The 27,597-nt window shown below is 43.0% G+C and overlaps 1 protein-coding gene across 8 annotated transcripts in view; it reads left to right on the top strand.

The window, feature by feature from the left end:
* Positions 1-27,597, top strand: part of MBD5 (methyl-CpG binding domain protein 5) — a 125,053-nt gene that overhangs the window by 84,241 nt on the left and 13,215 nt on the right. For 6 of the 8 annotated variants that reach the window (XM_071810679.1, XM_065840591.2, XM_065840589.2 and 3 more), the window contains 6 exons: positions 3,990-4,092; positions 4,541-4,721; positions 7,520-9,658; positions 21,423-22,451; positions 24,170-24,384; positions 26,078-27,286. In XM_071810679.1, coding sequence (XP_071666780.1) covers positions 3,990-4,092; positions 4,541-4,721; positions 7,520-9,658; positions 21,423-22,451; positions 24,170-24,384; positions 26,078-27,286 — 4,876 coding nt within the window. The remainder of the gene's footprint in view (positions 1-3,989; positions 4,093-4,540; positions 4,722-7,519; positions 9,659-21,422; positions 22,452-24,169; positions 24,385-26,077; positions 27,287-27,597) is intronic. The other 2 variants (XM_071810680.1, XM_071810681.1) reach the window with 1 other exon arrangement.

Below are 27,597 nucleotides of genomic sequence, written 5' to 3'. Positions count from 1 at the left end.
ATAATCTTTTGTACTCGAAACCTCGGAGGGCTTGTGCTTTCGGAAGCACGAGATCGTTTTTTCTGCTGCTATTAGTGGAGTCCACTTAAGTCGGTTGTGCCATTTGCATGCCCTTAATGTACTCTCAAATCTAATATTGCTTGGTCTTGAAAATTTCATAATCCTTACTATACGTTTTGCTTCAGGCATGAATAGTTCTTTATTAGTTACTATTGTCACACGTATGTCAGAGCTGAGCAGTAGCAGATTTAACCTTACTTAATATCTTTATTATTCAAACCTTTTGCGATGAAACCAACTGGATGTTTAGCTATGCGCCACACCTGAGACCATGAGAAATCTCTGCTGTCTTTTCCCTCCTCCCATACACATAGACATTGTGTTTTCCTTGCACCAACACGGGACTTGTCTACGTCTTTGCTGATGGAGTTTAAAGCTGTGATCGGGCATGTGAAGAGTTGAGGCCGGGTGAGGTCGAGTGGGACTTTGTTCTGTCAGCACAAGTCTTCAGTTCGTGCAGATCCTGCCATTCGCTCTTCTTCCCCAACTCTTTGCTGGGTTTATGTTCCAGATCTCCATTAGACTTCTGTGGTTTACATACTCGCTGTTGAAACAAAATTTAAGTGGTTTAACTGCTTATGAAGCCTTGTGAAGGTTCTGTGTTCATTGTCACTGACGTTCTCCAGCAAGATTTACTGCTACAGATTCCTCACATTTCTCCTGTAGAAAAAAAAACGGAACACAAGCCTAAATTTGGAGCTTTAGGTATTTTGTGTGTTTATTTTGCTGGCTTATTGGATTCTTTTGCTTCACCCTGGAACAGTCACAAAGAAATCTCTTGAAATTACTGTTACATTTATACATTCAGATAAACAGACTGCAAATTAAATGTTATTGGAAAAAAGATCAAAGTCAGCTTTAACAGAATATGGGTACATCAGGTTTACATCACAGAAGCCTAAACAATTATCAGTCGGTTATTTGCTTGGTCTTATTCCACTATTCTGTGATTAAAAGAACCACTTCTTCACAACGTTTCGTGTATTACCAATACAAAATAATGAGTCAAAACATACTCCAATTTTACACTAAGCTCTACCATAAAAGATCAAATGCATTCCGGGATTTCTTGTTTGTATTCTTAATTAGCAGAATCAAACAAAATCCATGCCGGCGATACGCACGTTAAAGATAAATTGCCTTCCCCTTGTATTTCTCATTAAAGCTGTAATTTACTGGGCCTCTGCCTTAGTTAAAAATCAATGACCAACAAAAAAAGTTGTGGGTTTTTTTGTTTTGTTTTTCCCTATCATCTCTATATCCAGGCATCAAAACGTATAATGCTCTGGTGTTTTTATATACTTGATGATCTTACCTGCTTCCCAATTTGATTTTGCGTGGCTGTAAGAAGCAGCCCGTGAAGCTCGTGCTGCTGCTTCAAGCAGATGTCTTTCATGTTTATCAACTGGTAAATGTTGGTATCGTTCCGACAGTTATTTGCTTTTCTATATTTTTATTCCTGCCCTCCTCCCAAGCTTTGCCCATGGATTTTATTTCTCTGTAATCCAATGGTTAATTTTTTGCTCGCCTTCTCCACGCTGTTTTGATGAAAGGGAACACGGTAGACAGTGCGCTTGGTATGGTCTGTGGCTCTTACCTTCTTATTTGGTGAAAGGCGCGGGGACGTGTTGGTTAGGAAGGATGGGAGTCAAATAATCCAGTGATAACGGCAGCACTCGCTCAGGTCAGCCCTTGGTTTGCCCAGCTTTGCGTTTCCGCAGCCCCTATGCGTTTCCACAGCCCATCTGGAGCAACAACCGCCTGAAATGTGCACGGCGGCTATTGAGGGAACGAAAGGTCGAACAATATTGACTCCAAAGCTATGCCAGGGAAAATTAGTGTATATATTAAGATCCGACATGATTTAACAAGAATAGATGATCCCAGCTGAATAAGGACTCATTGTGTTTGTGCTTCCTTGTAAAGCAGGAATGCTTTTCCATCAGCTGTCCACAGTTGCTTTGGATTAAATCCATTAATTAACTAGTTTTTATTACCTGGTAAAAGCACTGAGTTGAGTCTCGGTGCTTTTCTTAGTAAAAAAAAGTGCTACAGCCTTAAAGTAGGACCTAGATCTCTTCTTGAGCTCAGTCATAGTGGAATAAACTGAGAAAAGCTCTTTAATAATAGGAAAAGATTTCAGAACTGTCAGTAGCACATTCTAATATATTTTCTAATTTACTCTTTCTTTGGGATCCAAAAACATCTGGATGAGCTCAGTAGTAGTTTCTTACAAAAGAAGCTGCTGATTACCCTTCGCAGTATAGAAATACGAGAAAATCTTTACATGCAAAATATACTTTGCAGTTACATAGATGTGCCCAGGAACAGGGCAGAAATGGAAAAATTGGACCCTTTTTTAATTTGCTTGTTTTTTGTGGGCAAATAACATGCAGGAGGGATGCTGAGTCCCACGTGCCACAGATTCAGCGCCCCAACTGGTTAGGTGTGCCCAGGCAAAGTGCACACCAAGGAAGGGTGTTGGAAATTGCTTAATTCTAGAAAGAGGGGAAAAAAGAAGTGTGAGGTACAGGTTTCCTCTCGCTGCTCTGCAGGCCGCTTTTACCAATGCAGATAAAACAGCATCCCAACTCCAGAGCGGATTCCCAGGGAAGTCATTTAACACAGAAAATGACCGTAGGGATTTTGGCTGTAGATGGGATGGTGTAGAGTAAACTCCAATGTTTTCCATGGTTTAACCAGACTGCAGCTGAAATTTAAATAAATAAACAAAATAGTCATTTCCCCCTGCTCCCTACATATTTGAATTGAAAATAGTGAAGGTTTGGCTTTCTGACTTACCTATCACTTCTCTTTAGATCACTCTTTTACCTTGCTTATCCTCAGAACCGTCACACGTATTCAACCTTGGCAGTTCTCAGTAAAACAATTATTTCAGGGCAGGCCTGGCAAATAAATGACTGATTTAAACTGTCAGCGTAAGGTTACATGTCACTTGCAGATGTTGCTTTAGATGTGACTTAGTTGTGCAGAGTTAGGTGTTTGTTCATTGGGGTTTACATAGGAAAGTTTGTCATAGTTTGGAATTCTGGCTCCTGGCTGTTTTCACGATCCAAATTATCCCACTGAAGTGGGTTTTGTTGAAGGAAGGGCTGTTACTGCTGCTGTTAAGAACCAGGGTTTTAGCCAGTCCTCATAAATTACTGTATTCTTTCCCTGATAAACAGTTTAGATGGCTCAGTAATGAAGAGCAACCCAGAAGTGAGAGGCTTGTGACATGACGACTTTTTCACCATATGAATTAGTGATTTTGTAACAGAATTTCCACTGTTCTATTTCTGGCTATGGAGATAATGATTTTCTGGTGGCAGATCGAGAAATCCGAGTGCAGTTGATCAGAACCTCACTGGACGGGCTTCTTGGGGTCGTTTTTCTTGCCTTCGGTGAGAGGGTTGAAATTTTAGCTGAATGAAACCAAATTGTTGGTGCAACCAAGAGGTGCAACATCAGCAGTTCCGTTCCTGTTCTGTACGGTTTTCTTGTACTTCTTGAAAAACACTTTTGCGGGTTTATCTCTTTTCAAATCAGGTCTCGGTCCTAAAAACTAACAGTGACTGTCGTGCCTTTATGGGAGAGAGGAGGGAGAAAACTAATCTTAGTGTAGTTAAGCAGTAGCTAAGGCAGGACTGTAATGTGATCAGTAAATATCGATAATCCCCGTTCTTTTATACTCTCTGCACTTGCAGTGTTTGTTTTTCTATAGTAAAATCTTCCCTTAAAATGTTTTTTTGCAGGGCTGTTGTTGGTAAGTATCATCTCAGTTCTTCACTAGAAGCAATAAGTACTATTAAAACAAAAACCAGTAAATCTTAGCTGTGTTATTTTGAACACTCTGTGAACGGTTAGAATGGTGGGTGGACTTGCTGGCCTATCAAATAGCTCGTATTCATCTTTCTGTTCCTTTGCAGTCCCAGTGGGTCTTTATTATCCTGCTTGGAGCAGGTGAAGACTTACTTGCTGACTGATGGAACATGCAAGTGTGGCCTAGAATGTCCTCTCGTTCTTCCCAAGGTAACGAAAAGCTTCATTTTGGGATCACTGCACTATAATCCTTATCAGTTATGTCAACCGATGTGCTACACTATGACTTAATCTTTGTTCAGATCATATATATAAAATGAGATGTGGTATACACCCCAAGATTTACCTTAAAATACTAAATGAATCTTTCCACCGCCTTCTCCCCTCAGGGGAAAGACCTGACATGGTTTTTATGGGGTTTTAACGTTTTCCTGTTAAATTGGAAACCTACCAGCACCGTGCATTCTCACATGATCCTACGTGACAATCAGAACAAGACACTGATTTCTGTTTCATCTCTTGAGCAATATAGGTGCAGTCAAATAACTCTTAAGAAACACAGGCAAATCCACCTTTCTGTAACATTTCTGGTTCAGGCCTATTTGATGAGTTTGCTGCCTAGAATCATTATTTTAAACATGAGAATTTTTCCTCTCAGGTCTTTAATTTTGATCCTGGAGCTGCTGTGAAGCAGAGAACTGCTGAAGATGTTAAAGCGGACGAAGATGTCACCAAACTATGCATACATAAAAGGAAAATTATTGCTGTGGCTGCACTTCATAAAAGCATGGAAGCACCGCATCCCTCGCTAGTTCTAACTAGTCCTGGGGGTGGAACAAGTGAGTATCACAGAATCGGCTGGGTTGGAAAAGACCTCGGAGATCATCCAGTCCAACCCTTGGTCCCACTTCAGTCCATTTACTAGATTGTGGCACTAAGTACAATCATGCAGGATCATTTAATTACCTAATTTTGAACATACATCATTACAAAAACACCCCCAAAAGTCTTATTTATCTATGGTGCAATAGTAAACAGATTAAAGGAAAAAACAAAGGCAGTAATTAGAGATGTAGGTAGATAGAAAAGGAGTCTAAAAAGCACTTCATCCCAGACTAAGAGCATGATTTTCTTGGAAAAGATATCAGATTGTTCTAGGCAAAGAAAATACATTAGCTCTCATCTTTTGGAACTGTAGTAATATGTCTGATATTCTGTCACATGGGAAATTAGAGGAGCAGAATAAAGTGATTATAAAGGGATTAGAATGTGGCTGAGGACTTGGCTAAATGGGAAATGGTATTGCAAGGCAGAAGATAGAGCTAGAGAAGATCTCCACCGTAATTTCTCAAGGATTATTTTTGGGCACCAACCTGGATTAGCATTTTAATTTTCCGTATCAACAAAAAATGAGGTAATTTGTTGATGGATGAAGTTGACAGATAGTGATCAAACAAGATCGAAACATCTTGAAGAACTGGGGGGATCATAGAGACCCAGAGTGAAGGAAGAGGTAGAGCAACAAATCCTGGTAACTGTAAGGTTGTTCACCTGGGGGCCAGGGAAAAAAGCTGTCAGCTGTACATTAGTGAGAAAGGAGACCTAGATAGAGCAGGAGTAGCTGATGAAGTTGCATAGGAACTGAAAATGAGGTACTTTGTAAGGATTACAGGGAAAGGTCCTACAAATCCAAATGGTTAGGCCAAAGGAGGGAAGGTTACTTTTAAGACAGAGCTTGGTAAGTTTGTGGTGCTGCGCTCTGATGTGTGCAACCTCTGGGAGACAGCCCCTGATAATCCGAGAGATCTTTTGCGCCCCTATACTGCTGTGATGATACCTGCTGACCTCTCTGGAGCTTGACTTCCAAGTGGAACGTTTTAAGAGTATAAACAGAAATAATACATTTCAGCTGTGTAGACAATGCTGAGATGTCGGTGCTGTTCGTAGTACTGGTGGGCTCTTGCGTTTTGAAATCGCTATTTATGGCTTTAAAGCTTTGTTGAAATTGTTTTTCGCAATCCAATTTTTTTTCTAAATGAGCAGTGCTATATCCGACATTATTATGCATTTTCCGTATTATTTATTTTGTGTTCTTTTTTAGTAGTATTTAAGTTACATTTCTGTTTTCAAAAACGTAGCAAAATGAAGGAAGGAAAATCAGCTACATATTAGAGATACAAGTCACGTTTTCGTGGTGTTTCCTTCTCTGTTGATCAGAATTTTGTGCGCTAAGAGAAGAGGAAAATTTCCCAATAAATTGCCTTTCATTTACGCGCACTTACATTTGACCCTTTGCTTAGGTCCAGCATTCAAGGTGAGAGCTCTCGTACATATTTTGGTTTGCAGCTCAGTCTTGAGCTTTGTCCCCTAAATGAGTCTTTGGTTGTATTTTGGGAAAGGTAATGTGTTTGTTTCTGTCGTGCTGTAACTGGTTGAGCAAATAGGATGAAGGCAGGATTGTCAGTGCCATCTGTGCGCTATGGCCGGGCTGAAGGGAAGAGCGGAATCGGGTTTTTGTGAGTAGCGGTATTTAAAGGCACCTCTGAATTGATTTGAACATGAAATCTTTAGCTCGTTACTCAGGTTTAAGGTTGCGCATTCAGAGGCTGCGCTCCAGGAACACATTCATTTTCCTTTGCTGAGCTCGCTCTGCAAGCTGAATTACGGATTCCCAGAGCAGCGGAACTGGCACAAAGTCCGCCAGGCTGGGAGCTGCTCGTGATGCTATTCCTAAAGCAAAACACTGAAATAATGTTTCAAAAGAAAACTAATATTAGCGGGCAGAAAAGTCATCTTGTGCTGTAGGAAGCTCTAGTCTCAAAACTGGAATTTACAAGGATTTTTTCAGTTGCGGAGGAGTTCACGTGTCTGCATGTGCAAATATCCCCAGGGCCTTTATCTTGAAACCAGAAGTAGAAGGCAGAGCCCCTTCTTAATTTCAGCATTTTCAGCCCAAGCAAAGCTTGGTGCAAAAGCTGCAGGAAAAGCCTTAATTTGGTAAAATAATACAGGACACAATATAGTGTATGTCCTCACCTTTTGAACTAAAGCAGGGCCAAAGTCGTGTGGCACAGCTCCCCATCCGTCCTCCCCAGGGCCAGCATTTGGGACAGGACCCTCCTCTCTGTAGGGCCAGGAGAAATGAGCCTGAAGCCTTGCTGGGCTTTGTTCCTCCTGTACTCAATAGATGGTGCCAGAGGCTCCTTTTCCCTGCGACAGCAGCAGTGATGCTGGAGATGCAGGAGCAGGACGGTGGAGGACATGGGTAGAGGAAGAAGACAAAAAGGGGCTTTATAAAAAATATACAAGAATTGATGTTTCAGAAGGAGCATTCTAAAATAAATTAATATAGGTAGCAAGTGTGCTTGAGACTTAAGAAACACAAGACTTAAAGCTGTCCGTATTTATGCTGTCTTAAAAAGGGCTGTGGAGTTAAGGTCTGTACAGCTGCGCTCTGTAGTAAGGTAGCACGCACCGGTCCAGCAGCTTCTTGGTGAGTCGGGTGTTATTTCTGTTGAGGCAGAAGTTTAGCCAAAAGGCTTTCTGGCTTTTATGAGTACGTTTGCACACGGTGGTTTTGCACTGGAATGCGTGATATTGGATTTCAGAACGGTAATTGTTGTGTTTTTGCTCTCAGGTGCAACTCCAGTAGTTCCTACTCGAGCGGCAACTCCAAGATCAATGAGGAATAAATCACATGAAGGAATTACAAATTCTGTGATGCCAGAATGTAAGACTCCTTTCAAGTTGATGATAGGGGCATCTAATGCCATGGGTAGGCTTTATGTGCAAGAAATGGCTGGAAGCCAGCAACAAGAACTTCATTCTGTCTATCCTAGGCAGAGATTGGGTAGTAATGAACTTGGACAGAAGTCTCCGTATCGTGGCAGTCATGGTGGGATGCCCAGTCCAGCTTCATCGGGATCCCAGATATACGGAGACGGCTCAATCTCTCCTAGGACTGACCCGCTTGGAAGCCCTGATGTTTTCACAAGGAACAATCCCGGTTTTCATGGAGCACCCAACTCCAGCCCTATTCACATGAACAGGACACCTCTGTCTCCACCGTCAGTAATGCTACATGGTTCCCCCATACAGTCATCCTGCGCAATGGCTGGAAGGACTAATATACCTCTTTCCCCAACCTTGACCACAAAAAGCCCAGTAATGAAAAAACCCATGTGTAACTTTTCGACAGGTATGGAAATACCGCGAGCAATGTTTCACCATAAACCGCCCCAGGGCCCACCCCCGCCTCCTCCACCGCCTTCTTGTGCTCTTCAGAAAAAGCCATTAACATCAGAAAAGGATCCACTTGGCATACTTGACCCTATTCCTAGCAAACCGGTGAATCAGAATCCCGTCATCATTAACCCAACTACTTTCCATTCAAACGTCCACTCTCAGGTACCTGTGATGAATGTAAGCATGCCTCCTGCTGTCGTCCCTCTGCCGAGTAACCTTCCTTTGCCAACTGTCAAACCCGGTCACATGAACCACGGCACTCATGTTCAAAGAGTCCAGCATTCTGCTTCAACGTCCCTCTCTCCTTCGCCAGTCACGTCCCCAGTTCATATGATGGGCTCCGGGATCGGAAGGATCGAGGCTTCTCCCCAAAGATCGCGTTCTTCTTCCACATCATCAGATCATGGGAATTTCCTGCTGCCCCCAGTGGGACCACAGTCATCTTGTAGTGGTATTAAAGTTCCCCCCAGGTCCCCAAGGTCAACAATAGGGTCACCGAGACCATCTATGCCATCTAGCCCTTCCACCAAGCATGACGGACTTAATCAATACAAGGACATCCCTAACCCATTAATTGCTGGAATGAGTAATGTACTAAATCCTCCAAACAATGCAGTTTTTTCTACTGCATCGGCTGGAAGTGGTTCCTTGAAGAGTCAGCCTGGTTTGCTGGGAATGCCTTTAAATCAGATCTTGAACCAGCACAACGCTGCCTCTTTTCCAGCAAGTAGTTTACTCTCAGCAGCAGCCAAAGCACAGCTAGCAAATCAAAATAAACTTGCTGGTAACAACAATAATAGCAGTAGCAATTCTGGACCTGTTGCCAGTGGTGGCAACAACGAAGGACACAGCACTTTAAATACCATGTTCCCTCCTGCAGCCAACGTGCTTCTACCAACGACTGAAGGGCAAAGCGGCCGAGCAGCACTGAGAGATAAATTGATGTCTCAGCAAAAAGACCCTCTGAGAAAAAGAAAGCAGCCGACCACCACGGTGTTGAGTTTGCTGAGGCAGTCTCAGTTGGACAGTTCTGGGGTTTCCAAAGCTGGATCTGATTTGATAAGAAAGCAAAGTCAAAGCTCCTTTCCCATCAGTTCTATGTCCCAGCTACTTCAGTCCATGAGTTGTCAAAGCTCTCATGTGAGCAGCAATAGTTCCACCAGTTGTGGGAGCTCCAATACTCAAATACCTTGCTCTGGTAACCAGATGCATTTTGCAGACACCAGTATGAACTCTGGCAGCCTCCAGAACTCGCTGGCGCAGGGTTTGCCGCTGCGAGGGGGGGGTGTGCACTGCCAGAACGCAAACACTAACTTTGGGCACGGCACCAGCCCGGGCACAACCAACCACCTGGCAGGTTTGATCAATCAGATGCAGGCCAGCGGGAGCTGCGGGATGCTCGGGCAGGCAGGAATGGCTTTAGGAAACTCATTACATCCGAACCCACCTCAGTCGAGAATCCAGGCGTCCTCCACTCCAGCGATACCAAACAGCATGGTTAGCAGCTGTAATCAAACCAGTCCTGAAGCAGGTACGTTGCCTTCTAAAAGGGTACCCCTATGTTCGACTGCTTGGAAGTATATGATGGCTATTTTTAAATGGGTTCCTTTTACATGTCCACTTTTTAAATTCGAGTTTACCAGTATGAAAAGTCTGCCTATTTCATGCTGGTATCCAGAAACTCAAAAATAAAATGAGTAAGACAGTGGTAGACTACAATATGTCTCCCTTTTCTTGAACAAAATCACCCATGCATCCTTCCCGTGACAACTCTTGCTTTTAGTAATTTCTACATGCTCTGTGTATATAAAATCCGTGTACTTCTGTACATAGTCAGGCCTCAGCTTTGCTCACCTGCCCAAATAAATTCATTTTTCTTTGCACCATGCCCAGCTACTTCAGCCCTGGAAAGCTGTGGCTCACCTGGCAGCCCATGGCCAGGCTGCACACGTGCTCTTTACTGCTTGCATTAAAAATCTGATGTTATCAGAGATCGAAGCAGATATAGAAGTTTACAAAATAACCTTTTTCAGGGACAGCGCAAGGGAGTGATGAGTCTGTGTTTGCCTCTATCATGATAATTTTACTAAGCTGGTAATTAAATGGTTGAACGAAATGGAAGAAGGTAGAGAGATTTCCTGGTTTATTCATCGGTGAAGACTGGGAGAGGAAACAGGTATGCTGCTGTTTAAAGAGGAAAGGGAGACAGCTCAGAAATGTATATTTGATTTAACTGCTACTGGTTGAACAAAGTATGAGGTTTTGAAAGACAGTACAGTGTTGATTTCTTAAGTGGAAAGAAGACCTTCCATTTGGTATTTCAGTCTTTGGGCTTGCTTAGCTTTCAAGTGCGTGTTTGGTGCGATCGTAGCTGGGCTGCAGCAGGTCAGAGAAAAGCGACTGTGAGCGTGCAAGTGCTCTGGCTCCTTAGCCCAAGAAAGAGCCTGCTACGTGTTCTTGAGCTTCCTCCAAGAGAGCTGTTTGTTCTTTAAAATACACAACAGAATAATATAAAAACTGCATTGTATAAAAATAAGTTTCTAATATGCCGGTCACAGTTTCTGGTGACTTTTAAGGATTTTTCTCCATTCCTGAGGAAATAAGATCTTTTTATTTTCTTTCCCTTGGCTATATTGGTGGTTTGTGTCCCAAGCAAGCAGCTGTTAATCCTGGCACGGCTGGTTTGCCCTGTCACGCTGACGAAGAGGAGGATTTCCTGACGCAGTTTGTCGCTTCTGAGACTCTGTACCCTCTTCAGAACAGAGCACAGGTCTGGTTCTCCCTTAGCTCGCTTCCCCGTCCCACTAAGCAGCCTCAGAACCCCTCATGCAGGAACTCAGTGGGTTTCCAGCTCTGTTGAGTTCCGTGGGGAGCAGCACTGGAAAGAGAAAGACAAGTTCATCAGCGCCTTTCCTTGCATCGCCAGGCCTGGTCTTCAGACAAACTGGGTTTCCTCTTGGGAAGACAAACGCTACAGAACAAATCTGTGCGTGTAAAAGCCCCGTGAAGAAAGGTTTCCACCTAAACAGCCAGTTCGGTTCTCATCGGTATAGGAACAGTAATATGGATATAACCCCACCTGGGATTTGCTTTGCTATTCCTACAAAATGGTGGTTTTATACCCTGAAGGTATAGTGATACAGTTATAGGGCCTTAAACCAACACTTTTTTCCTAATCTAAATGATAAATGGTAGTTCTGCATAGGCAAAGATACATTTGATTATGTTCCGTTCCTCACTACTGAAGGGGTTTTTTCCTTTAGCTTTGCTGCTTGCAAAATACACCCAACCCACATTTAACTATTTTAGTAATGTCCGAGATGACGAGAGGCCTTGAGACCTATTTTCTTCCTTAAGGTGAGGTTTCTGATTCCGTTCTCTGTGTGTTATTCCCGGAACAAGACCTGTCCAGCCTCCTGCCTGGGTCGTCACAGCGGCGTGGGGCTCAGTTCCTCTCATCTGGGTCAGAATTAATCCAATCCATTTGTACTGGAGTTTGTGGGGTTTTCTTTTCTTTAACTATTTTAATTGCTAAATCTGTTTGCTGTTTCTGTGCCAGCATTCAGAATAGCTGCTAATCAAAATAGTTCCTGAGAGAAAAAATACTGAGAATCACCACAATTAGAGAGCTGGTTATTGCCGAAGCTTTTAATTGTATTTTAACCACATGGATCAGATTTTATTGTTGTAGCTTTTGTTTTCTTCTTCCGCAGTTTCCAGGTGATTTTCAGTAGGAGTGTGATGGAATTAAGAATTAATAAATACAGAAATAAACCTTTCTGTTTCTGCAGTAGAAGGCTTTTGCCATTCTCCACCTTTGAGCCCTTGCAAACCAGTCATGCTCAATTAATTTTTATTAAGAATTTCAATCTCTCTGTCGTATTTGGGTTACAAACACCCATCAATAACAGCTGTCCTAAAGGAAGAGCTAGCAGCAGGTCTCTACATGTTATTTAGGGCTGTTCCTTTGAACAGAGCCCATTTTCTACCAGCAGACTGGGTTCTAGACTCTTCTTTTTTCTAATGAGCACTGTTGATATTTCTATTAACCTTTGACGCTGTATTCCTCATTAATTGAGCCCTCAAACGTAAACCGAAGGTAGAATCCAGTTTGCCAGCTTAAATATTTATTCATTAAGCCGCTTTGCTTCTCTTTGGATGTGTCTGTTGGTTTTGTAAAATGGGCTGCGTCGTTGTGTGATGTATTTTATCATAGAGTCTGGTTATTTATTCTCTTTTCCTTGCTGTCAGAATGTGCTGTTAGTCCAGAAGTTCCCAGCGTAGAAAATCTCTGTGCGAGTGTTGAATATTCAACAGTGAAATCCTGCTAAGAATGCAACAGGCAGAAGTGATGGGAGAGATGCAAACAAGTGAAACATACTTGGGAGTAAAAGCTCTATACAGCTGATAAGGGAAATCAAGGGAGCTAATATAACCATAGCAAATAGAAATAAAGATAAGCTGTCTCAAATAGCAGAACATCAGAAATATGAGAAACTCGAGGGCTAGAATATTAGTATTGACAAATAAAGGGTAGATTTGACAAAGGCTGTATCCTTCCATACACTCAGAACAGTGATTTCTACTGGTTAAATTTACAGAATAGAAAATAGTGAAATATAATTAAATAGGGAGGAGTGCGCAGGACCAATACCAATTTTATAGGGGCAAATACAGTGTAATGTAATTGGGAATGGAACATTGCCCTGGAGAACGGTGACTCACAGAGGAGCTGAGCAGGCTGTGATTTAACAGACATAATGCGAACTGGCGGATCGGTGATGTCGCAAACAAATACGAATAAACAAAAGCTGGGTGGATCCTTGGAAACAGAAAACTGGGAATACGGAGTAGAACTGAGGATGCTCCTGGCTCCCTGTGTAGCTGGGAAAGCCGAGTTAGGATATGGTATTGTGGCTGGTTATAGCTCCTTGTGAAAAATACACAAATATTAGAGATTTCAAAGCGTGGCCCCAAAATCGCAATGGGTGGTTGCGCTCAGGCCTCAGGATGGAAGCCCGGGAGGCAAGAAGCCCCCCAAGCCAGGCTCGGCTCCCAAAGCCAGGCTCGGCTCCCAAAGCCAGGCTCAGCCCCCAAAGCCAGGCTTTTTTCCTGTCCAGTTGGCTGGAGCAATCCGGGACTGCCTTCCCTTGGCAGAGTGGAAACTGTCTTGTTGATGATTGTATTACAGCTCAGAGAAAAATTACCTTCAAATCAGACCAACCTTTGGTTTTTTCTCTTTCAGCAGCATGGGGTGTGATCTTGGAGACGTGTCCCACTTCTCTGCCCTTTGTAAAATTGGGGTTTCTCTCGCTTTTTGCCTGTAGCGCAGAGCTCTGTCTCCTGAGGAATGAATTGAATGAATGAATGAATGAATGAATTCCAGTCTAAGTTGGGGAATGAGCTGTTGGAGAGCAGTGTAGGGGAAAGGGACCTGGGGGTCCTGGGGACAGCAGGGTGACCATGAGCCAGCACTGGGCCCTTGTGGCCAGGAAGGCCAATGGTACCTGGGGTGGGTTAGAAGGGGGTGGTCAGTAGGTCAGAGAGGTTCTCCTGCCCCTCTGCTCTGCCCTGGGGAGACCACACCTGGAATATTGTGTCCAGTTGTGGCCCCTCAGTTCCAGAAGGACAGGGAACTGCTGGAGAGAGTCCAGCGCAGCCACCAAGATGCTGAAGGGAGTGGAGCATCTCCCGTGTGAGGAAAGGCTGAGGGAGCTGGGGCTCTGGAGCTGGAGAAGAGGAGACTGAGGGGGGACTCATTCCTGGGGATCAATATGGAAAGGGGGAGTGTCAGGAGGATGGAGCCAGGCTCTTCTCGGTGACAACCAGTTGCAGGACAAGGGGCAATGGGTGCAAACTGGAACACAAGAGGTTCCACTTAATTATGAGAAGAAACTTCTTCCCGGTGAGGGTGTCAGAGCCTGGCCCAGGCTGCCCAGGGAGGTTGTGGAGTCTCCTTCTCTGCAGACATTCAAACCCGCCTGGACACCTTCCTGTGGAACCTCAGCTGGGTGTTCCTGCTCCATGGGGGGATTGCACTGGATGAGCTTTCCAGGGCCCTTCCAGTCCCTGACGTTCTGGGATTCTGTGAATTGCTTTGGTCAAACTACAGGATTTGTCCTTAAAAAACTGAGCTGTGATATGAACAGAACTGCTTCAGATTTTAATTTCTGTGAACAATGAGGGGTTTGGGGTTGTTGTTTTGTTTAGTTTGGGGTAAGTATTGTCCCTTCTGGCAGAGTTGTGAATGTAAGTGCTGTAGATGGAAAGGAGTGATGCTGCAGTCGCGGCTGGACTTTGATGAAGTGAGGAACCTAAATGTTACATGAATAAAAGGTGAAAAGTGCTGTCGGATGCAGTGGCAGTCATCAACATAATGTAGGCCCTTACTTATATGTAATGTTCTTTCCTATGCATCAAAGAAAATGGGGTATTTTAGAATATATCACATTAAATATGAACAAAGTGGCATATTCTAGTTTGCGAGCCTCTGGATTTACTCTTCAAAATTACTTTTATATCTCACAGAATTAGAAAGTCAGTAGAACTTTTTGAGTTCGCATTCAGAAGAGTGTCTGGCTGGCATCCTTTGTGGGGCCTGTTCCATCTGAGAAAAGTCTCATTAAACTGAAATCACCCCCGGACAGGATGCCAACCACCTACTCTCCTAATTATAAAGCCAACTGAAATGTTCTATCGATTTGGGGTTTTGGTGTTTCTAGAAATGTACAGAGGGACTTTTCTCCGCCCGGGGGTGGGATGTGATCGTAAGGAATCACTGTGGTTTAAAATCTGGCTCTACTTTTCAACGTTGTACCTCATCTTCCTCCGTGGTGTTATTTTGGTGAGATAAAAGTTTCCTATTCAAGTGAGAACTGTAAAGAATGGGGAAGATGTTCTACATGAATAACATTTCCAAGTATGAGACATGTCAAGTCTGCTCCCTACCCTGCCCTTGAAATGAATATGCTCATTTATTTGCTCTTTTTACCCTTTATAGGAGATTTATGCACAAAACCACTCTCATTCTCTGACTATAAAGGAACCACTGACTTAGCAGGCGTCCGCAGTCATGTTCGGTAAAGCTTAATTGTTGGCATTATAGACTTCTATAGGGTCATGCACCTGCAACTGTGGGGCTTACAATAGAGGAAAAATTAGGAAGTGGAATAGATTTTTCTTTTCAAATTACCGCTATTTATGAATGTTTATTGCATTTTTCTTGTGTTGTTTTCTTTCTTACAATTTGAATTTGCCAGTAACTCACAGTCTTTTAGTTGACCAGACTCTTCCTTGGTTAGTGTTTTAACCGCCATACATTTTTCTAGGGATTTATCTTAATAACAGTTGGAGGATTTTTTAAAAATAATAGTAATGCAGAACAATTAGTCGTCTTTGCTCTGAGCAACTTTCTGTGGGTGAAGATGTCCCTGCTCAAGGCAGGGGTTGGACTGAGGGAGCTTGGTCCCTTCAACCCAAACTCTTCTGTGATTCAATGAGCCAAGTTATGATTGTGAAGAAAAACTTGAATTAATTCTATGAGATTTCCTGTACATATTTAACTCTCCACATATTCTGAAAATATTAAGCAGAACGAGTGGGCAGCTCCAAATCTTTCTGGAAACTGCTTTGCGCTCCTTACCCTTCTCCCAAAACGTTACCAGACCCATTTGTGGCTACGCGACTTCTCAAAAGATGCAGGATGCGAGCTGTACCGCTCACTGCTTTCCATCCTTAAATAATCGGTTAAAGCGAGGGTTAGAAAACCGCTGTTCAGAACGGGGCCAACATTACAGGTTGCTCTAAGTGAAGAAGAGGGAAACGTGACGGTGCAGCACGAGGCCATCGGCAGCGATGCACCGCAATGCTGCCCCGGTCAACGGGGTATTGCAGGTGAAAATTAATCCTCTTAAAATCACTAATATAACAATGTTGTCACTAATGCAAACTAGCTGTACGTATCTCTAAGTTGATATTAATTCTTATTTCATATTGGCATTGCAGTAGCTTCTGGCGGCTTCACGCAATGATTGGTGACCCTGCAGGGTGGAAGCTGCACAAATGGTTTCAGATGTAGTCGTGATGACAATGCCCAGTGATCCTTTGTACTTTCACACCTTCATCGTCTCAGGGTGAGGCAAACGGGGCAACTTTCCCCATTCGCGATGGATCTTTTTGAAGGGATGGCGCAGATTTTTTGTGTGAGAGCCGCCAGGTTTTCTCCAGGACAGGATGGGGCAGTGGTGAAACTCATTACATGACCAAGGAGTTAATTGTTGAGTTTCTGACAAGGCTTTCAAAAACTTCTAATGTTCTCCGTTAAAAAGTAATAAAGAAAATATCAACTATAAAATAAAGGTAGCTGCATTTTGATTGAACGTGCACAAAAGTAAGAATTGAGAAAGTGGTATCTATAATATCTATTTGTTCTCAGCTCTTAAAATGGCTTAAGTGTTAATGACTAATGAGCAAGTCCTGCACTTTCAGATTCCCGAGTACTTAATGCACCTGTTTTATCCGTTAATCTTGTCCTACAGATTCCAGCAATATACTGTTGAGATTATTGAAATATTAGAATACATAATGGATAGATTCTTACAGAGAAGCGCATTGTAAAATACTATTTGCTGTATTGTTTTCTGATCGGTATGATTTAACTGGAGATTTTAGGAAAATGCATAGATCATACTACAAAAAATACGAACATGGATAAAATCCACATAGGAAAATAAATCAGCTTTGAAAAGAAAACAAAATTTAAAAGCTCATAAATAATGAACTACAGCCCACAAAGTCATAATTTTAAAACTTTTGATCGTATCAATTTCCTTTTGGTTACTCCCCAAACATGTGTTGGACCCTCCAAGAACAGCAGATCTACTGCAGCGTTCTGGGTGTTTCTCCTGCTCGCTGCGCTGGAGGCGGCTCCTGTTGCTGGCAGCCGCTGGCTCTGCAGGAGCTGGAAACAGCGCTCCTCTTGGCCTTTTAGGACTGTTAGTCCAACTCCTTCATCTTCTTTTCAATCTGCTTTTACTCTTAAGAGCTTCTGATTATGAAGGACTGTTGTTTACTGAGCCAACATTTATGATGCATTGGGTTTCCAGGGTTCAAAATACCATGGTTTTTGAAACTTGGTAAAAAAAACCTAATGATTTCCTTTTAGCTTTTAACTCCTTTTCATATTTCTCATCAAAAGCCGCTGAAATGTCATCTTGGAGCCTGGATACAGCAACAATGGACCATTTCATAGTGGGGTTTTGGGTGAGCTAGTTCACCATCACGACCCTTTGGTGCTGTGGTGCGTCTTCTTTTCTGCTGGCGTTGGTCCTTCTCCAGGCCTGACGGACACGCTCGCGGTCAGAACTGTGGTCCTGTTTGTGTTGGGATCCTTTTTCAGCTGACATCCATCATCTGATTTCCTCCGTCATCCTACCCTTTTTGAAAATGCTAATGAATACAATCTGTGGATCTAGATATCACTTTGAATAAAAGATGGACCTCAAAGGACATCCAGAGTCACTTCCGTATCATGGAATCAGAACAGTTTGGGTTGAAGGGTCTTTCAGAGCTCATCCGTGAGCAGGGACATCTTCACCAGCTCAGGTTGCTCAGAGCCCCGTCCAGCCTGGCCTGGGATGTCTCCAGGGATGGGGCATCCACCACTGCTACACTTTGGTTTGAAAGGACAGGTCTCTGCTGAGGACTTTTCTTCTCTTGTACGCTCAGTGCAACTTAAACCGTTGCTTTTTCCCAAGCTATTTCACAGAACTCTCCTCATCTTCACGCTGCTGGCGCTGTGCATCCCCATCTTCTCATTGCACCTGGTCCCCTCGTGAGTCAAAAAACCCAGGACTGCTCATCTTCATCCTGCATCTTGGAGATTTGGTTTTGAAAGTGGAGCAGGAAAGCTGGGAGCACTCTCGTGGGCCTCCCAGAGGCAGGTGGCCTTCTGCACCTTTTTGTAGCAGCGCTATCAATTACAGTTATGGACATTCTACATGTTTTATAAAGGGGAAGGAATAAACAATGGAGATTTTTGTCTTTGGGATTGGGGCCAAGCATTCAGAAGATGTCTGGCAGCGCTATATTTTAATGCAAACGGGTTTGCATGCATTTCTTCATCTAGAATATTGACTTGTTGGAGATGGTGTTTTGGAAGAGATCCAGAAAACATACTTTGGCAGTGCAGTCTGCTGCTGGAGATGGATTTGTCCAGAATGCAGTTGTAAATTAGCTGCTACCCAGCTGAGGACTCTCCTACCCCAACTCCTTTGTGTGAGGTGGGTTGAACAGAACCTGGGAGAACATTGCCCCGGTTTTTGTCTTCCTGCTGAAGTCTGGTTGCTCATCACCTCTCCAACTCCCAAACTTCTCAAGTCTGGATTGAAATCATTATACGTTTTCTTCCTCCTACTCAAAATTCATCAAGATACTTTTTTCCCCAAGTAGCAATTAATAAATTGCCTAATTAATCAGGAGAAAGGCCAAGTGTTCTCATTGCTCTAGACGTCCCAGGTTCTGTCCCCAGAAGCGGTGTTTGATGGGGGTAGAAATCACTGTTTGGCAAAACCTAACAACAGTTTTCCAGGTTTGAGGTTTCCGTCACACCAGATACTCTTCCGTGTGGTCATTCACCTGAGCGGAATGGAAAATGGGATCATAAATTAGAAATTGAGATTAGGTCCAAAATGGCAAAATTAGGTTTTATATTCATGACGGCTCTATATATAGAATAGTGGCGTCATGTCTGAATTAAAAATGTGCTGCTTAACACATCAAATGTGATTTCTACTAGTGAGGGAAACCTTTAGCTACCAAGGGAAAAAACTTGTATATCTGTCCTTCCCCTATTGCAGAAGTAAAGAGTTTCCAAAATATACTGCCTGAAATGAACTCGTGCTTTAGATGTCCAGTGTATCAGGCTATTCCTGCAGGAAGCAAGCGGATGGCAGCCTGATTTATCATTTATTATTACTTAACGTCATTAATAAGTGGGGGAAGTAGTCCGCGTATTACCTGCTCCATCCTAAACTAGAATACAGGCAGAGAGCTTCGCCTTAAGTGCAGTGACAGAGTTTTGCTTCAATGAGCAATTCTTCAGCCAACATTATTGAAGAGGCCCTATGTATTTTTAACCAGGGTGGGCATCCGTCTCGTGTCATGCGAGTGGGACAGCTGATTCTGCTGCTAAAACGGGTCGGAATGACACTGTTACGGTATTTCTTAAATCTGTAGTTTGGGGATTTTTTCCTAATATTTGGATCCTTGGAGTGTCAGTTCTTGATAGTGATTAAAACAAAAGAAATGTGAAAGTTAGTTACCTTTCTTGTGAGCAAACGGGTACCTGATGCCCTGTTTTCCTGAAAATAAGACCTAACTGAAAATAAGATCTCGCATGATTTTTCAGCATTTTTGAAGGTGCTCGAAATATAAGCCCTACTCCAAAAATAAGCCCTAGTTGCAGTTCATTAAAAAAGTCAATTTAAGTAGTGTCCAGGCAGCTATGCATGTAAAAAAGTAATATGTTTTGGAGCAAAAATTAATATATTTGGGGGAAACAGGGTAGTTAATGATGTGTGTGGCTGTGGCTCTGTACCATACTGACCCGATACCACCCAGCACAAGAGTTTGAAGCTCTTCTGAGCGTTTTCTCCAACGAAACGAAGAAGCATTTGCTTTTAGCCACAAAGATCGTAAAGACTTTTCTGTTTTCTAAAAACGCAGCTTAAAATATATCAGAGACTCGTGGAAAAAAAGGAAGATGTGTAGTTATATTTGAGTTTAGTTCAGTTTCCCAGGTATATTCAAGGTATTTGCTGGGCCTGTTGTTCCGAACTGCTGCGCAGAGAGACGTACTTGTCATGAAACCACTTTTATTGCTTTGTTAATGTGTTTCTCATCACAGCAGAGCAGGTTATCCGCTGCTCTTTGATTACAATTTGTTCTTTATCTTTAATTATTTATCTTTAATTATTGAATTTCTGTACTGAATTATGGTAACGGTACTTGGGAGAGAGGGTGTGATCTTTCCTCCCTTAAATTCACCGTGGTGCCTCATGTAGCGTGTTGATATTGTACCTTTGAGACTTACTGTAAGGTTACAGTTCTTGAAAACTGGTATTTTAAGTCACAGCTGATGTAAAGATTTGATTCGGTTCTCACAACAGAGTAGTTGCAAATCCCTTTGCAAATAGCACCTGTTTAGAAAAGTGATAATTGATACTTTCTGATAATCAATACCTTCTGACCTCCACCATCTGAGCTGTATTTGCTGGGCAATTGGGAATGGACAATTATACTATTGCATCAAAACCATAGTTAAATGCATTTATGATTACACAGTTCTTATATGCAGGCAGTGTATAATTTTGATACTTGAATGTTTTGCACTATGAGCAAAGCAAACAGGCGTAGTTCAAGGCGTTTTCACTCGCTTTGATTCTCCTGTTCTCCTTTCCTGTGGTTTTGTGTATGAGCACCGTCGGTTCAATCTCTGCCTTCACTAAAAGACAACGAATCATTTATTTTACTGTTCACATTTGGTAAAGGGGTATAAGAATACCCAAATAAACTTTATTGTTCTCTCTCTTTCCATGTAACCCCTCATAGTAAATCTACCCACTTGGTCTTTCTTTTCATTACAAGTGATGGATATGATGAGACCACCCCAATTATTTATATTCTTTCTTTATAAATGATTGGAGATTTTTGTCTACTAACCTAACTTGACCATAAAACATTTTGCTCATTAGATTTTATCGTAGGCGTCATCATAACATGTAATTACCATTGTATTATTTTTTTCAGGAGTCCAAACTAATGCTTTAAATAATAATTCTCCAAATGGAATAGAGCTGGAAATGGAAGAGCATAGGGTTGACATCTGCGTTTAGATCATGTACTCAGCCTTTCACCCAGCATCATTCATGTCTCCCATTGATCCTTCTTCCCAGGAGTTATTTCATACGGGTCCACAACTAACTATATTAAGTTATGGTTGCTTTTAGGTTTATGGTAATCAAAATATGCGATGAATTAAATCCTATTATATCCCCACACAAAGAAACGAAAGGCAAATACTTATGTAGAGTTAAATTATTTCTGATGGCTGCAGCACAGCACAGAGCGTCGGAAGCGGCTGATGGCAGATTCATTCATATTTTAAAAGTACCCAAGTGCGGATGCTCCTGCGCGTGGGCACCAAACATGAGTGTTTTGGATTAACCTCGTCACTTCATAACGTTGTCTCCTGACAGGCAATATCCTGTTAACAGTTTTGTTCTTTTGCGCTGCAGGGGGTTCAGGACCGTCGTCATCGATAGCCATAGCTGGCACCAGCCAACCTGCCATCACCAAGACAACATCTGTGCTCCAGGATGGCGTTATCGTCACTACGGCGGCTGGAAACCCGCTGCAGAGCCAGCTGCCCGTCGGGAGCGATTTCCCCTTTGCTGGCCACGAACACTCGCTTCATTTTCCACAGAACAGCTCTTCAAACAACAATCTTCCACATTCTTTGAATCAAAACCTCCTCAATTCTCTACCTATCTCTTTGCCAGTGAATCAGCAACATCTCCTAAACCAGAATCTATTAAATATACTACAGCCTTCAGCAGGAGAAGGCAAGTCTGAGGTCAACCTCAACCCTTTAGGTTTTCTCAACCCGAATGTAAATGCTGCTTTAGCTTTTCTCTCCAGTGATGTGGACGGGCAGGTATTACAGCCTGTCCACTTTCAGCTTCTAGCAACCCTCCTTCAGAACCAAGCCCAAGCAGCTGCCATGCTTCCCCTACCATCCTTCAACCTCGCCATCTCAGATCTCTTACAGCAGCAGAATAACCCTTTGCCCTCCGTCCCGCAGATGCCGGCCCCTCCCGACCATCTGCCCGGCAACCAGGCAGAAAGCAGCAGGGTGGAGACCCTTGTCCCCAACCCCTTGGGCAACCCTCTCCCCAGCTTTGCGGGCTCTGACACTACTTCTAACCCCCTGCTCCTCCCGGCCGTTTCGGGGGCCTCAGCATTAATGGCCTTGAACCCCCAACTGGTGGGAGGTGTCCTGAACTCTGCGTCGGGCACCACCGCTCATCATCCAGAGGTTTCCATAGCCACCTCCTCCCCAGCAACCACCACCACAACCACTACATCCTCCGCAGTGGCAGCACTGTCGGTGTCCACCCTGGGTGGTGGCACAGCAGTGGTGTCCATGGCAGAAACATTGCTGAACATATCTAATAATGCTGGGAACGCATCCGGTCCAGCTAAACTCAACAGTAACTCTGTGGTGCCACAGCTACTTAACCCTCTGCTGGGGACAGGTCTGCTTGGTAAGTTCGATTTCTTCACAGATATAAAAGGAAAAAAAAAAATAAGAGGGTTGGGGAGGGGCAATTTTGCATTCTAGGTTCTATTTTTAAAGACTCCGCTTTATCACACTTATTTTTTGTAAGGATTTTGTATGGTACAGCTTGTTTATTGAGAAAAAACACAGGGGTTATTGTAAGAAATCTAAAGTACGTTCTGATTTAGAATCATAGAACAGTTTGGGTTGGAAGGGACCTTCAAAGGTCAGCTAGTCCAACCCCTAATTAAATCCAATAACGTTTCATACCGGTTTTGGAAAGTATTTTATATTCATTCCTTAATTCTGATGCCACCTAGGCCTACTATATACCCCTTAACATTCTGTAAGCGATTGGACTTGGTTCATTTCTTAAGGAGTAGAAGCACAGGTGCACCCGGGTTGCAGTGCTTTGTTGCACTGCTTCGTTTGCACTGTTTCATTTGCACTGCTTTGTTTGCAGTGTTTAATTTGCAGTGCTTCGTTTGCAGTGTTTAATTTGCAGTGCTTCGTTTGCAGTGTTTCGTTTGTGTGGCATCACAGGGTTAGTACGAGTAGCTGTGCAGGAGGGGAAAAGTGGAAAAATGGCCGAGTGCATCTTTCCAAACAAATCACAAGTGCCCTGACTGTGAGCACACTCCCCGAAAAATAATCCATAGAGCACTTAAGGCAGGTCCTTGCACAAGTCCAAAGAGGAAGGTTGCCCTTCAAGCCCTTTATTGTGTATTTATATTTTCTCATTTCTCTTTCTTTTACTTTAGCTCGTAGTTTAGAAACCCAGGGTATCTCACCTGCATTCTAAAACCAGTGATTAAAAAGCCATGAAATACAAGTTTTTCCTCCCTGGCTCTTTTGATGATTTTACCCAGAATAGGTAATACAGTTACTCCTGGTGTTTGGACTACGTAGTTTAATAGATGGACCAGTAAGAGGAGTTAAATAGTGGCAAAGATCAGATTTTAACTTAATACCTCATACTTCCCTACTAAGTGGCTGTCATGAGCTCAGCTTTACATTTGCCATGTCACATACAACTAACCAACGATTCTGCAAATGGAAATGTTAAGAACAATGTGAGCTTTTATATTTAAAAAAAAATCCCAGAAAATGGATATGCTTTCAAACTTTATCATTTCGTAAAGTCAAGTTCAACAGTGTATTTATTTTACTAGAACTAGAATTTTCACGTAAAGTGAGATTTTTGTGTAATACAAGATGCTAATACAGTTGTTTCTCTAGAATGTAAAACAAAGTGGTTTAAAGCGCTGGCTGTGAGCCAGAAAGCCTCAGCCCGTTTGCGTAGTTAATGACAAACTAGTTTTGTGGCTTTTAAAGCTGATTTTCTGCCCCGCTCCCCGTCCCCACCCCAGCCCTGCTGGACACAGTCGCCCTTTGCAAACTTCGATTCCAGGAACCAGATGTCCTAGAGGCTCCTTCTGCTGTGCTTGGTTGTCCCAAGGGCAGAGCAGCCGTGTCAGAAACCTTTAGAAAGGGCCCAGATAGAGGGAAAAGGAGCAAAACCAGAGAAATAAAGGATTAAAGAGTAGGGGACACGTGCCTTGAGGACCATTCCTTAGAGGACTGATGGGGGGAAGTGTTGTTTTACAGCATTTGTTTAGCAGCCACTTAAAATTAGAGTCAAGGAAATTCCTTCTGAGTGCTAAAAACTCTCCTGACCTGTGTTTCCCTGTGTTTGAATTGCAGGTGACATGTCATCCATAAACACTACTTTGAATAACCATCAGCTGAGTCATCTCCAGTCGCTATTAAACAACAATCAGATGTTTCCTTCGAATCAGCAGCAGCAGCACCACCTTCTCCAGGGCTATCAGAACATGCAGAGTTTTCCGGGCCAGCCCCCAATTCCTGGCCCAGCCAACAACCCCAACCCCATGGCGTGTCTGTTCCAAAATTTCCAGGTAGAAAGCAAAATGAAATCAATATTCAAACAAATATACAACTCTCAGTAGGTAAAATTATATCCTCCAGAGTCTGGTTTATTTTTTGCTGAGTGATTAAAACAATATGGTATCTACAACCCCTTGCCTGTTTCAGCAGTTGTCAGATTTTGCAAATCAGTAACATTTGTTACTGAAATTTTTTACCTTCTTCCTTAGAAATTTGGTATAGAAAGAGTCATTATGCTGCATGTATTGGAAAACAATGTGCTATGTATGTTCTGACAATTATACATGTTTAGCAAAGTTGTTTTCTGTTCCACAGAAATGATCATAAATTCCCATTTAGACCACTGAAACGATTCAGTGATGAGAAATAAATATTCAGACCACTTTACAGTAATTAGAAACCTAATCAATGATTATAGGTGGCTGTATGTACCGGTCCTTTTATATTCCCGCTGCTGTTGAGGAGCCGGCTGTGGTGTGAGTTGTACAGACTGAAGAAAACAGGCATTAGAATGAAAATACAACAAACTGAGCAAAAACGAGACCTCCCTGCTGCCCACCTGAATAGACGATTCTTCCTAATGCAACTTGAACTGTTGTACTGACGCTGGCAGGAAGCATAGCAACCACAATAAGTAATAAAACCGGAGTTACGATGCGCATTTGTTCTTATTCAGTATTAGGGTGGTTGCTGCAGACGTGAAGGCAGAAGCCTGCGGGTAGCACCAGAAAGGGCTCTTACCCTTTAAGATAAAGGCAACGTGGTGTTTTCTCAGCGTAGATGTTTCACTGCTGGTGCAAAATCACGGTCCTCTGGCTGCCTATTACCTCTCTTTGGTTCTGAATGAATTCTCGTAGCTTCAGCACTATTTTTTGCTTCAGATTCTCAGTTATATGCATAGTGATAATAAGTATAAGGAGCTTTTAGAAGTTATTTGCCCTTGTTTTTTTACAGTGTTTTGTTGTAGCACTATTATTGACATCATCTTCTCTGCCTACGTCTGTGACAATATCAAAAGCACGTTTTCTTAAATCTGAAGGTTACGGTTTACCGTGGCAGTGCCCGACGTGACAGCTGCAATGCCAAGGGATGCAGGTGTGGGGGACAAGGGACTGAAGTACAAAAAGATCCCGTGAGAGAAGCACATAACGGAAAGGGGAAGAATAGAAGGACAAGGCGATGGGTCTGTAGTCCAAAAATTGAATGAGGATCAGACAAAGAGCCCAGAAGAAGTCGGTAGGGAGGAGAGAAGCAAAATTAGGGTCTGGGAAGGAGCAAAAGAGAAGGGTTGAGAACCAAAATATTGACCTTGGTGGAGCTGTTTAGGTCTTGAGAGGAAAAAGGAGAGTGAACACTTCAATGAGGAGAGGAAACCCCTGAAAATGCTCTGAAAGAGATGGTCATGTAGTCTCAGCAGTGCCTGGTTATATTGTTTCATGCAAGGCATTTGTTTTGATCCATGAGGCAAAGCCCGACAGCCAGTGGTTTTGTTTTCCTCTAGATTACGGGGGTTTGGTTTTCTGTCTGGCTTGTCCAGCATTACAATTCATAACTGATATATAACCAACACAAAATTACGTACTGTAACAAATAATCACCCTGGCCATCCTGATTTTTTTTTTATCAAAATGAAACAATGTTCGTCTATTGAAATGGAACTTGAGGCAGAATAGCAATTTGCATCGTTTCCTCTACTCTTTGCAGGTGAGAATGCAGGAAGACGCTGCTGTCCTGAACAAGAGGATGATCACGCAGATGGGAATGGCCCCGGTTCCGGAGAGCTCCGGCACTATGCTTGCTCCTTTCCAAGAAACATCTTGTGATTTGCAGCAAAGAACTGAACCATCTCTCGGACAACAGGCGAAGGACAACCTCAGCATCGCTGCTCAGGGCGATACGGCGGTGGACGCCATCTACAAAGCGGTTGTAGATGCTGCGAGCAAAGGAATGCAAGTGGTAATCACCACCGCCGTTAGCAGTACCACGCAGATGAGTCCCATTCCAGCGTTGAGTGCCATGAGTGCCTTCACAGCCTCAATTGGCGACCCGTTAAATCTCTCCAGTGCTGTCAGCGCGGTAATCCACGGAAGAAACGTCGCCGTTTCTGATCACGAAGGTAGGATAAGGAACGCGAGAGGACCGCGAGTGCTGAAGAATTCGGAGCACGGTAAAAATTCCAGCGAAGGGGATGGGTATGAATATTACAAATCAACAAGTTGTAACACGCCCAAAAAACAGTGGGAAGGGGAGCAAAGTCCTGTCAGTGAGATAAATAGGTGGAAATGCGATGAGTTTCTAGAGCACTCTACCCACATCCATAGCAGTCCTTGTCACGAAAGGCCCAATAACATCTCCACGCTGCCGCTGTTGCAAGGTGAGCAGCATCAGATACTGTTGTCACAGCGAAACTGTCAGAGCGAGAAAATGTTGGAGGAGAATTTCAGGTATAACAATTACAAAAGAACTATGATGAGTTTTAAGGAAAGACTGGAGAACACTGTGGAACGATGTGCGCACATCAACGGAAACAGGCCTCAGCAGAACAGGGGGTTTGGGGATTTGCTGAACACTTCCAAACAAGACCTGGTTCTGGAAGAGCAATCTCCAAGTTCCTCAAACAGCTTGGAAAGTTCGTTAGTGAAAGACTACATCCATTACAATGGAGATTTTAATGCCAAAAGCATTAACGGGTGTGTGCCTAGCCCTTCGGATGCTAAAAGCATCAGTAGTGAAGATGACCTAAGGAACCCCGACTCCCCTTCTTCCAACGAGCTGATCCATTACAGGCCGAGGACGTTTAACGTTGGCGACTTGGTCTGGGGCCAAATCAAAGGACTGACTTCATGGCCTGGGAAACTAGTCAGAGAAGAAGAGGTTCACAATTCATGTCAACAAAACGCTGAGGAGGGGAAGGTATATTTATATATATATATGCACATATCTATATATCTCTCTGTCCACACATGTACCTACGCCCATGCCAATTTTTCTCAAACCTATCTCAGTCTGTTCTTTATTTTTTGTCTCTTATTTTAATAGTACAAATTGCTTTTTATCGTAACTATAGCTCGCAGAACTGAATTTTTCCCGTAGTTATCTAACTCCTACCAGTGCCTTGAAACAGATTCTGTTTTGGCCTGATTATGCTTTACTGGTTTGTGCACAAAAGATTTGCTACAGAAAAAATGTTCTTAACAAAAAATTGTTTAACTTATGTGGTGTAT

This window comes from Patagioenas fasciata, chromosome 7, assembly GCF_037038585.1.
Source record: "Patagioenas fasciata isolate bPatFas1 chromosome 7, bPatFas1.hap1, whole genome shotgun sequence".
NCBI classification, from domain to species: Eukaryota; Metazoa; Chordata; class Aves; order Columbiformes; family Columbidae; genus Patagioenas; species Patagioenas fasciata.
The sequence above is the reverse complement of the archived record's forward strand: the minus strand, read 5'-3'. Positions and strand labels throughout refer to the sequence as shown.